At 43.1% G+C, this 12342-nt stretch overlaps 1 protein-coding gene across 11 annotated transcripts in view; it reads right to left on the bottom strand.

Annotated features, from left to right (window-relative positions):
* Window positions 1-12342, bottom strand: part of Tut7 (terminal uridylyl transferase 7) — a 61255-nt gene that overhangs the window by 33488 nt on the left and 15425 nt on the right. For all 11 annotated transcript variants that reach the window (XM_037205666.1, XM_028893687.2, XM_037205664.1 and 8 more), the window contains exons 9-11: window positions 11605-11731; window positions 10349-10468; window positions 1196-1348 (exon numbers count right to left, since the gene is read on the bottom strand). In XM_037205666.1, the coding sequence (XP_037061561.1) occupies window positions 1196-1348; window positions 10349-10468; window positions 11605-11731 (400 nt within the window). The remainder of the gene's footprint in view (window positions 1-1195; window positions 1349-10348; window positions 10469-11604; window positions 11732-12342) is intronic.

The following is a 12342-nucleotide window of genomic DNA, read 5'->3' as shown; positions in this document are numbered from 1 at the left end:
TGTTAGTGTACACTGGGCTTAGAACCATGAACCCTGACTCAAAAGTATTTTATGGCTAGTACAGTTATCTTATATCAAAGGTTCTCTTCAGTATCTTTAAAAGGCCTCTGCACATAGAAGAAGCCACATAAATAAATGGATTAGTGACGGTCAATTTTTCAACCTTTCTCATTACTTGTTTATTCAAGAGGCTGAACAGACAAGGAAATGAAACAGTCATGAGCTAGCACATAAGTATGTGAGCTCTTTAAGAAACAAACTGGAAGCCGGGCGGCGGTGGCGCATGCCTTTAATACCAGCACTCGGGAGGCAGAGCCAGGCGGATCTCTGTGAGTTCAAGGCCAGCCTGGTCTACAGAGCGAGATCCAGGACAACCAGGGCTACGCAGAGAAGCCCTGTCTCGAAAAATCAAATAAACAAACAAACAAACTGGGACAATCATATGACCCAGTCCTACACTCAAAAGTCAGCTTACTATGGAGAAGCCTACACACCCATGTTTACAAATGCGTTACTCACATCAGTCATACTTTGAAGTCAGCCTAGGTACTCATAAATGGAATTAAAAAAAATAGGTCTCTCTAAATAAAACGAAATTTTATTTGTCCATAAAAATGGAAATTATGTTTCTGGCATGAAAATGTATGGAACCAGATGTGATCACATTAAAATAAGCCAGTCTCACAAATATGAGCATCCCACACTTTGTCTCCTATGCAGAACGGAAGAGCGCCGTAAGGTAGGACAGTAGAAAAGGGTCTATTAGGACACAGACAAGGAGAAGTGGGAGGGGACAGGTGAACCAAGAAAGGCTAACAGGAATGAACAGGGTCAAAACATATCACAATCATGCAGAGAAATGCTGTATGTAATGCGACCCACTCCTTTGTGCAATTAACTTATACTACATCTCAAAAACAGTTAAGATAAAGCCATGTATGGCAGGCAGCTCATGTCCATAATCCTAGGACTTTGAGAGGTTGAGGCTGGAAGACTGCCATGAATTCCAGACTACTCTGGGCTACATATTAAGTTCCAGGGTCAGCCTAGAAAACAGGGTTAAGACCCTGTTTCCAAAACCCAAGCAGTGTAAACAAAAAGCGTCGTGAAAACAAAGAAGACAGGGAGACAGGCTGATGCATAACACCACGAAGGCCAGGGACATCAATGGTGTGACTAGAAGGGGAGAACGGACCTGCCCCTTCTTCGCCGCAGTCTCTCCGGGTGCCTCCTCTTTGGTGGTGCTGGCGCCTCCTGCGGTGTCACCGGTGTACTCCCAGACCACAGAGTCCTTCTCAATGTCTTTAAGGCTGAAATTCCCTAATTTGTTTAAGGAGAATTCTTCAATCTAGAAAAAATAATCAGACATATCTTACTATATAGTATGAAAACTTCTGTGACAGGGGGTACTAAAACGTTCACAGGAATACAAACTTAACACACTCTATAGTTCATCAAAGACATGAAATAGGAGACGGCAAGATGGTTCAATGGGTAAAGGCCTGATGACCTGAGTTCAGTCCCAAGGTGGAACGAAGTAGGGGATCCTTGAAAGCTGTTCTCTGACTTCCACACACAATAATGAATAAAAGTACGAAATTATAAAATACAAAACAGTTCACCAAACTACCTTTGAGATTTGGTAATTTAAGTATCTTTCCGGGGTAAAGAGTAGGGTTTTGATTTGCAAAAGCCACAGTGACTTTGCAAAGTAAGTTTTCAGTATCCTGGGGCACAGCATGGTCCTAGAGTACTTGCTTGCCTGGCATGCCTGAGACCTGTCGCAAAACTGGAAACAAACGAAACAAAATAAAACCCTAAGAAAAAAACAAAATAGCCTAATAAGTATCTGAAGTTGTTGGTTCTAGAGTAGAATTCACTGGTACTTAAGCCTTAGCTTACTCTAGCTATGTGTCCTGAGAGTCTGAGGCATCTCTCTAGGCCTCAGCATCCTGAGAAGTGGAGCCCCCCCTATGGGAGTATACTGGTGCTATAATTTATCTGCTCATGCATGACACATAGTCTTTAAAATTTTTCAAAGGATGTCAGGAATTGCTCCTATCAGCATTGTGAAGGTATGCAACTACCATCTAGATCCTCCTCATAACAGAATAGCTTGGGGGAGGGGGGCACACTTGGAGTCAAGCTTCTCAGCAGGAAGCAGGGGTTCAAGGAGAATCTGGCCAACTTGGCAAGACTGTTTCAAAGTAAAACAGGGCTGGAGAGATGGCTCAGTGTAAGAGCACTAGCTTCTCTTCCAGAGGACACAGGTTTGATTCCGAGCACCCACATGATAGCTCACAACCACCTGTAACTATAGTTCCAGAGGATCTGATGCCTCTGTAGGCACCTGCTGTGTACGCGCATGCATGCACGCAGGCACACATGCGCGTACACAGCAGAGGTTAAGAGGTAGCTAACAATGAAGCTCTGTGGTAGAGCATTTGTGATGGTAGCATGTTTGGGACCCTTAGTTTAATTCCCAGAATCACTACCCCCAAAAAACATTAGATATCATGAATTCTTATTAAGTCCAAAAGTATCTGTGTATATTTTTTTCATTAATAATGAAAATGTCTGTGCATTGTAGAAGAAAAGGTTTGAAGCGCTAAGCTCTGAGAAGCACTATGGCGCGCTGGACAGTTCTCTCCTTACACAATGGGGCTTATTAGTCATAATGCCTGGGCTGCTTTCCCTATCGCTGAAAGAAGCAACATGAGGGGCATGTTTATTTTAGCTCATAGTCCATCATGGCAAGGAAGTGAAGGTAGTCTTCTCCTTTCAACCTGATGAAAGAAGCTTGTCGTCTAGGTGATTCCAGATTCTGTCAAGTTGACAACACAACCATCACATGTAATTCAACAAGTTAATGAACACACCAAACTGTGGACTGGGTTCTCCATCAATGGCTTAGCTGACAGCACTCCCACTGAAGTGGAAGGGTCTGTGGCTCTCCCGACTTCCTGCTGTCGTATTTCACAGGAAGTCAGTCTTTTCCCAGCCTTCCGAACACCTGCTAGTCCCAGGGCCACAGACTCCACTCCTCTTCTCTATGTTTCCCTTGTCACTCTTCTCCTTTTCTCAAACACACCACCGCGTGGTTGGTGTGCATGCACTAGCGCATGAGGAAGACCTCACCCTGGTCGGTATACACACTCATGACATGACTCTTTGCTCTGGTGTTCTACCACAGCACCCAGAATGCCTGGAGAGGACAGTGTTCTGTAACAACTCTCCCAAAGACACTCTGGAGGTCAGGGAGTGTCCTGTCTCTTCCTTAGATGCATGCATTCAGTGTTCTCAAAGTCACTGCTGTATTTCTTTTCGTCATCATTTTTCTTCTGTTTTGTAGGACCAGGAAAGGGCTCTACCACAAGGCCTATCATGTCCTTAACAATGTTTTTTGAACAGCAAACTTTTTAGAAGTTAAAAAGTTTACTGATTTTTAAACTTGATATAGATTACAGTTTTAGTTTTCTAAGGAACTCTTGCTATGAAGACTTCACTTCTGAGAATTCCAGTTTTGACTTTCATGTATAGGTTTCTGACCCACTGGGGAGTATCAAGGTTTAATGTTTGCCTTTTCCCCATGGATTTTCAGTTTTTAGCATTTCTTAAAAAAAACTTCTCTTTTCCTCAAAAATTTGCTTAGACACCTTCAACAAAACCAAGTGATTACCACATGACAACACTGAGTCCACAAAGACACGGTATACCTCATTTACCTATGTCTTATTTTGTGTGTGTACATGTGTGCATGGATTATGAAACAAGGTCTCACTGTGTAGCCTGTACTCAGTACGTAGCCCAGGCCATCTTCAAACTTGTAATCTTCCTGCCTGAATCTCCCAAGTAGCAGGTTTGTAGGTCTGTGCCAATGCACCTTGATGCATATGTCTAAGAGTTCCTCAGCCATACACTCTAATATCCAGTTGGGAAATGTGCCTATCTTCTGTTACACTTATTTTCTGGCATTACTATTAATGGAATTTTTGTTGTTTTGAGACATGGTCTTGCTAATGCCACCAAATGGCCTTAAATTCATGATCTTGTTGCCTCAGACTGAGTGTTTGAATTACAGGTATACTGCACAAAAGGCTCAATGGAATTTTTTAAACCTAATTTTCCAATTGTATGATGCTAGCATGTAAAAGTACAACCAAATTTTGTATTTTAACTTTGAATCCTACGGTCTTATTAATTCTAGGAGTTTTTGTTTTTTTTTTTTTTTTTTTTTTCTATTTAAAAAATCATGTCACTTGCACACAAAGGTTTGCTTCTTCACCTCTTTCCTGACTGCAATGACCAGGGCTTTCTGAAAAGGCTGAGTCTCAGGTTGTAGGTTGGTGGACACCCTCTGCTTCTACTGGCAGAGTAAAGCCACCCAATATCCCACTACTAATCATGAGGCTGCTGTGATAGCAGGGGTGCCTGGCCAACTGGCCAATGCCTTGTGTGGGACTTGCTGTGGATATCGCTCTATATAAATAAAACACTGATGGCCAGTGACCAGGCAGGAAGTATAGGCGAGACAAAGAGAGAGGAGAATTGGGGAAACAGGAAAAAGGAGGAGAGACACTGCAGCCACCGCCAGAACAAGCAGCATGTAAAGACGCCGGTAAGCCACAAGCGACGTGGCAAGGTATAGATTTATAAAAATGGGTTAATTTAAGATTTAAGAACAGTTAGCAAGAAGCCTGCCATGGTCATACAGTTTATAAGTAATATAAGTGTCTGAGTGATTATTTTATACGTGGGTTGTGGGACTGCAGGGCTTGGTGGAACCTGGAGAGAAGCTCTCCAGCAACAGGGACTCAAGCGCAAAGAAAACCTTGGCTGCTGGAGTCTATCCCCAATGTCCCAGAAATGCAGGTGCCTTGGTACCAAGCATAGGTGGGAAACTACAAGTAAAACACCATTAAAGCCGGGATGCCCTGATGTCAGTATCTCAACTTAATGGTTCTGGTCCCAACTAAATCCTTCCTTCTAGAAGTTGCCTTGTCACGGTGTGTCTTGGCTAGTTTTACATCAACCTGACACAAGCTAGAATCATTTTGGGAAGAGGAGACCCCACATGGGAAAGCCTGTGGTGCATTTTCTTGACTGATGTTGATGTGGGAAGGTTTAGCTCAGGGTAAGCAGTGCCATCCCTGGAAAGGTAATCCTGGTGCTATAAGGAAGCCATGGAAAATAAGCCATAAGTAGTACTCCTCTATGGCCTGTGCTCCTGTTCCTGCCCTGATCTCCCTCAGGTAAAATCAACCCTTTTCTCAAGTTACTTTTGGCCATGGAATTTTATAAAAATAGAAACCCAAACTAAGATGTGGTATTTTATCACAGCAATAGAAAAGCAATTAATACAGAAGTCATGGTATGATAGCAAAAATCAGATGGCTGCTTGGGGAGGGGAACAGCCACAATACAGCCACTCTTTGTGGTCATTAATTTCATTGAGGGTAGCTTCCCAAAATTTCCATCAGCATTCAGATTTTTTGTTTTTAAGGTGTAAGGAGAAGTTTAAAGGACAAATTCATACTAGGATATGTTGGTATCAGTGGTGGCTGCGAAAGTTTCTCATGAGAAGGAAAAGCAGAGCTTGGCCAGGTGCCTGCAGCCATGGCATGCCAGGGCAGTCCCATGCTGAGCGCTGAGGCAGCAGCAAGCAAGCAATAATGCATTAGCCTGTACACTAGCTACAGAGAGCTTTCCCAGAACCTTTAAATAAGGGCATTTTTATGTTTCAAAAGAAGAAAGTGTAATAAGTTAGCTGCAGATATTTTCCACAGATGTCTCCTGTCAAATTCAACTTCTTTAGTAAAAATAAGGCTGTCAGCCAGGCATGGTGGCCCACACCTTTAATCTCAGCACCCAGGAGATAGAGGCAGGTGGAGTTTGAGGTCACTCTGGTTTACAGAGCGAGCTCCATGTCAGCCAGGGCCACAAAATGGGTTCTGTTGGAAGAGGAGGAGAAAGAGGAAGAAGAAAGGCTCCTAGATTATTTTTTCTTTGGTTGAAAAGTGCCATGTTGATTATTATAAAACACGTACATCTGAGGCTGGGGAGATGGCTCAGTAGTTGAGAGAGCACTCTTGTCGAGGGCCCAAGTCTGATGCCCAGCACCTACGTCAGGTGCTTACAATCATCTGTAACTCTAGTTCCAGGGGATCTGATGCTGTTGGCCTCTGGGAACACCTACATTCATGTATACAGACACACACCCATAAACATAATAAAATAAAATTTTTTTAAAAAATGTACAATTTACCTAGCTCTTCTTTCTGCTGTAGTGAAGCTATCTCATGACCCTTGACCCTCACGGAACTGCTATCTGAAGACAAGGATCAGACAACAAACTAAGCAAAACAGTAGTGCTGACAGTCCTTAAAGAAGGAAGAAAAGGAGGCCAGGTGACCCTTGCCTGAGTCTAGGCACTGCCACCTGCAGATCCCTAGCTGTGTCTCATGGGTGCTAATGTGACGGCGAGGGCTGACAGACGCTTGAGCCACCAATGCTCTTGTAAATAGTGCAGTAAAGGGAGGTCCGCCAGCTCAACTCAGGTACAGTTCTTTCTGGGACACCAGTGCCCTTACTATCAGGAGTGGGTGTGTGAAGACATTTCTGTGTATAAGCTCAGTAAAAGCCATGCAGTAAGTGCTTTGTTTCTCTGTTTGAGAAAAAGTCTCTGTAGACCAGGCTGACCTCAACTTAGAGATCTCCTGCCTCTGCCTCTTAAGTGCTGGAATTAAAGGCATGCGCCACCATGCCATCATAAATGTTCTTTTTTTAAGTCTCCTATCTATCTATCTATCTATCTATCTATCTATCTATCTATCTATCTATCTAAAGACAATCTTCTATAGCCCAGCTAGCCTCAAACTTGCTATATAGCCAAGACTGACCCTGAACTGACCTTCCTGCCTCCACCTCCAGAGTGCTGAGATTCCAAATGTATACCACTATGCCTGGCTTTAAGTGATGCTTGGTATGTACTCAGGCTCGCTAGATCTTAAACAATAATCTTTCTCTCGTTCCCACTGACTTGTATTTCTTTATCTTAGTCACTCTATTAAGCTTCCTGATGAAAGGACCTGACATTTTGGTGAACCAATGGTCTGGCGTGTCACTCCCGGGTGAGCTTGCTTTCCACCTGCCGGTGCTGATCCACCCACTCCCTTCTCCTCCTGCGGCTGCTCTAGTCCACTAGTCCATTTGCTTCCTTAGGCCCAGTGCACATTTATTTTGCCCTTCAACTTCACACTTCTTGAATCTTTTCTTGTTTTACATTGAAGTGAATTAAGCCTACAAATGCCCTTGTGAACACTTTGCCTGCAGCTCACATACTCAGCTTGTATGTCCCCCCGCCCCCTTTTCAAGACAGGGTTTCTCTGTGTTGCTCTGGCTGTCTTGGAACTCAGAGATCTGCCTGCCTCTGCCTCCTGAGTGCTGGGATTAAAGGTGTGCACCTCCTGGCTCCAACAGCTCGTACTTCTTAATCATTTAGTTAAAAATGTTTTCTACTCTCTCCTCCAGAGTCTTCCTAGTTCCAGCTATCTCTAATCTCTCAATCCTTTAAAAACCTTTGTTTGTTTGTTTATTTTTTGCATATGGATATTTTGCCTGCAATATGTCTGTGTACAACATGTGCCAGGTACTCACAGAGGCCAGAAGAGGGAGTCAGATCTCTGGGACCCTAGGACCAGACACTCTGGTGTCTCCTGGGACGGGAGTTACAGGTGGTTGTGAGCCACCATGTGAACGCTAGGAATCAAACTTGGGTCCTCTGGAAGAGCAGCCAGTGATTTAATGATTGAGCCTCCTCAATCTTCTTGCTTTAGCCTCCTGACTGCTGGGATTACAAATGTATACCATGACATCTATGTTGGCCTTTTAAAATAGGGTTGTCTAACAACCCACTCATATTTCAGATAATTGTTGCTATCACTTGTTGTGGAATAGAATATTTGTTTAACTATGTAAAGATGTGTTACATTTGTTTATGCTGCATTTGTTTAATTGTGTAAAGATGTGCTGCTGTTTTACCTTGCCTGCCTAAGACACCTGATTGGTCTAATAAAGAGCTGAATGGCCAATAGCTAGGCAGTAGAGGGATATGCAGGGCTGGTGGGCAGAGAGAATAAGTAAGAGGAGGAATGTAGGCTTGAGAGAGAATGAGGGAGAAAGAGAGGGAGATGCTGGGGCCAGTCAGCCAGACATGAAGCATGAAAGTAGGACATACAGAATGAAGAAAAAGGGTAAAAAGCCCCGAGACAAAACACAGATGAAGAGAAACGGGTGAAATTAAATTATAAGAGCTAGTGGGAAAAGCATAAAATAAGGATGAGCATTCATAATTTATAATAAGTCTCCATATCATAATTTGGGGGCTGGTGGCCGAGAAAGCCTGCTACAATCACTGCTTCTAGATCAACATCCACTTTACTGTCTCTCAAGCTGGTGTCTCTCATCTTTCGTTTATTCTGAGTGTATTCTTTCTATCTCCAGATGTGAGTTATCAAAGCTAGGCTCAAGCCTTTGACAGTTTTCACCTCTGGGTAGTTTCGGAGTCAATGACATGGTCCCCCAAAGGCCCATACACTGAAGGCTTTGCTGGAGTCTATGGTGCTTTTCAGAGGTGGAGCCTCATGGAAAGAAGTTAGGTCACTGGGGGCATACCCTTAAAGTGGACACTGGGACCTCATGCATCTTTCTCCTGTGTGTGTGGTTGGGATGGTGCGGGAGGGTACATCCGTGCGTACGAGTGGAAGCCAGAGGACCACCTTGAATGGAGTTCCTCAGGAGGTGTCTACCCTGATTTTGGAGACAGGGTCTCTCATTTGGTCTGACACCCACCAAAGTAGGCTAGGCTGGCTGGGCAGATGGCTTCAGTGTTTTACAGAAAACATTTTACAAGTGTTTTAGAAACTGACTGGGGCCCTCATGCTTACTTTACTAATCAAAGTACCTCTACAGCATGCCCCACCTCTCTCTTTCTCTTTGCTTGTGTCCACTCTGAGGTGAACAGTCTTTTATGCTAAATGTTCCTACTGCAATGATGTACATATAGGGCTACTAAAGGCCAAAGCAACAGAGCCAAGACAACATAGAACGAAACCATTGCCACAAATGCATGTTTCTTTAAGCTGATCTCTCAAGCATACCACTGCAGCAAACAAAAGCCAGCTAATACACAGGAACCTGCTCTTTTGTTCAGGCTCCTTGGCTCTTCATAGACTGAGCAATTTTTATTGCACCCTAGATCCTATAAACACTGTTCTATATTGTGAGAAATATGGATCCTTTATGCTTTAACCAAACAAATGTTGACAGTTTTGTTTGCTTTATTGGGTAATTAATTTTGTTAGCAAGTTACAAATTGTAATACCTTCATTAAATAACTGCTTAGAGCACTTTTTTTTTTTTTTTAAGGGAAGGAGGTATTGCTAAATAGCCCAGGCTATTCTTGAATTCACCATTCTTTTGCCTCAGCCTCCAGAGTGCTAGACCTACAGACATGTACACCACACCTAGCCTGGAGAAGGTCTTTATGCTTCAGTTTCCATTGTCAGGGTATAAACACTGAGGTTTGTTAGGCAAGTGCTCAACATTTCAAATAAATCCTCAGCTCACCATTTTATTTATTCAAACTATTTTTATGATAGGATCTAGCTAAATTGCCTAAGGGGACTGGTTTTGAACTCACTTTAGCCCAGGTAAACTTTGACCTTGTGGTCCTCCAGCCTCAGCCTCCCGCACAGCTGAATTACAGACCTGTACCCCCAAGTCAGACCAAAGCGTTCCATTGCTAAAGACAACTGCCACAAAGGTAACATAAAATGTCACTCTGCATCTCACGATTCAGGTGACCATCAGTTTGCTTTCTTTAGTTTTACAGGATACAGGGGAAACCAGAGATACAAAGTGCTGTGGTCCTAGATACTTAGAAGGCTGAGACAAGAGGATAAACTGAGCCAAGATGTTTGAGGTAACACGGGCAACAGTGCAACTCGGTTTCAAAAACAAATCAACAAATAATAAAAATAAGACAAAAGTCTTAGTGGTTCTCAAACAGCATGGAGATGCTAAATAAAGTATCAAGTCAGAAAATTAAGCTCAATGAAAAATTCAAACCCAGCTCAGAGTTGTTTCAAAACTAATATTAGGTACTCTTTAAAACAGTATTATCCCTACACAGGGACAGGGTGACATCAGTATTGTAATCAAACACTAATATTTTGGTAATGAGAGTATGGTAGAATAATTAGATACTTCAGGTCTGGCTAAGTGTTTAGATTTTTTTCATAAGGAATTTAATAAAATCATTATCAGGCATAACCAAAATGTGTCATACCCATGATCCTAGATAAACTGGCAAGAGAGGTTCTTTCCTTTGCTGAAGAAAGAAAACGGCCATCAGAGCAAACACATATGGCGGCAGGCCTCCTTCTTCAGGGCGATCGATGCTGCAAAGCTACAAAGAAACCAAACCCACATTAATGACGTTAGTTGGGGATGACTGGGTACTAAACCCACAGCCTTACTTGTACTAGCAAACTCTGTCACTGAGCTACACCTCCAGCTCCTCTAAGTTTTTTTTCCAATTCACCAAGTTAAAAACTGGGCATCCTGTTTATCCTAGATTCAAGAAGTGAACCCTCTAGTGTAGCTGAGTCAGTGCAGCTGTGGTTTATGAGTCCTTCTGTTTTTTTTTTTTTTTTTTTTTTTTTGGTTTTCCGAGACAGGGTTTCTCTGTGTAGCTTTGCGCCTTTCCTGGAGCTCACTTGGTAGCCCAGGCTGGCCTCGAACTCACAGAGATCCTCCTGGCTCTGCCTCCCGAGTGCTGGGATTAAAGGCGTGCGCCACCACCGCCCGGCAAGTCCTTCTGTTTTTAACTGGATGTTTTCTTCTTATAGCTGTCTGAGACAGGGTCTTGGTATGCAGCAGTTCAAGCTGTCCTGGGACTTGAGAGCTCCTAGTCTCAGCCTCCTTAGTGAGGCTCACACGTGTGCTCACACCTGGCCAGCCGTCAGTCTTACGTCATGATGTGATCTCACTTGGGACTGCTTATGCTGACACTGCAGTTCAACCACCTATCTACAACACTACGGAACTGTGAGACATCCTGGAGTCTCTGAGTGTGTCACTGGAAATGGTGTCAGCAGCCTTATCTCAAACATTACCACGCCTCACAAGACTTCACAAAGAAGTTAAAGTAGAACTTCTTGGGTCATATTCTACCAGTTTGACCCATATCTGATTTTTAATAAGTGCTATAACTCATTTTATCTTCTGAGAAATAATGTCACACTGAAATAAAAACTCTGAGCTTTCCTTCTGTGTATATTAAAGTGTCTAGTCCAATATTCTGACATCCACTCTCTATAAATAGGTATCTGAAATAAGGCATGGTGGCACACATCTGTAATTTCAACACTCAGGAAGCAAAGGCAGCTACAAGTTAGAGGACAGCCTAGATTATGTAGTGAGCTCCAAGCCAGCCAGGGCTGCCAAAACAAGACCAAACCAAACAAACCCAACAAAACCCAAACAAACAACAACAACAAAACAAAAAAAAATCCACACACAACCACCCACCCCAAATCCTACCTTTGCCCAGTGTCTAAATGCAATCACCAGAGGAACCAGCCTCGGCTCTAGTTTTCCAAGAGCCGTTAAATGCTTTGTGGTCAGATAAGCATTTTCATTTCCTGCGCTCACTTTACAAAGAAGACCACTAGTGGGGGAAGGGTAAAGATGAGAGGGAAAAGAGAAAAAATTGTGTTAAATAGGGATTGGTCTTCTACATCAAGTTTACACTAACAACAATAAAACCTAAAGAATAAAGAGCTTAAAATCACGATGTGGGATTTCAAAAAGAGTTTGATTTATTTTATGTGTGTGACCATTTTGAATAAATGTAAGTATGTTGTGTACCATGTACATGCAGGGTTCCTTAGAAGGTCAGAAGAGGGCATCTGATCCCTGGAATTGGAATCCCAGGTGGCTGCAAGCCACCAATCGGGTGCTGGGAATCAAGCCAGCTCCTCTGCAGCAGCAGTCAGTGCTCTTAACCTCTGAGCATATCTTCAACCCCAAAACTAGATTTTAAAAAATGGTGGTAGTATTTTTGAGTATTAAAAATACTTTGGAAAGAACACAAGGACAGAAAAGTATTATCAAAAGCCTGCTCTGATCATTCCAATGGTACAAGAGTTTTCTCCTGAGAGTCAAGGGATTTGCTTAATGAAGAGTCATCACAGCCTACCAAGCTCCCAGGAAGTGGTGGCGGCAGTGCTTCCCACGGGGAAAGAGCTGCACATGTGAGGCACAGAGGTCCACACCGAC

Source organism: Peromyscus leucopus, chromosome 5 (genome assembly GCF_004664715.2).
Source record: "Peromyscus leucopus breed LL Stock chromosome 5, UCI_PerLeu_2.1, whole genome shotgun sequence".
Lineage (NCBI taxonomy): Eukaryota > Metazoa > Chordata > Mammalia > Rodentia > Cricetidae > Peromyscus > Peromyscus leucopus.
Note: the sequence above shows the minus strand (reverse complement) of the source record. Positions and strands in the feature narration are given on the sequence as shown.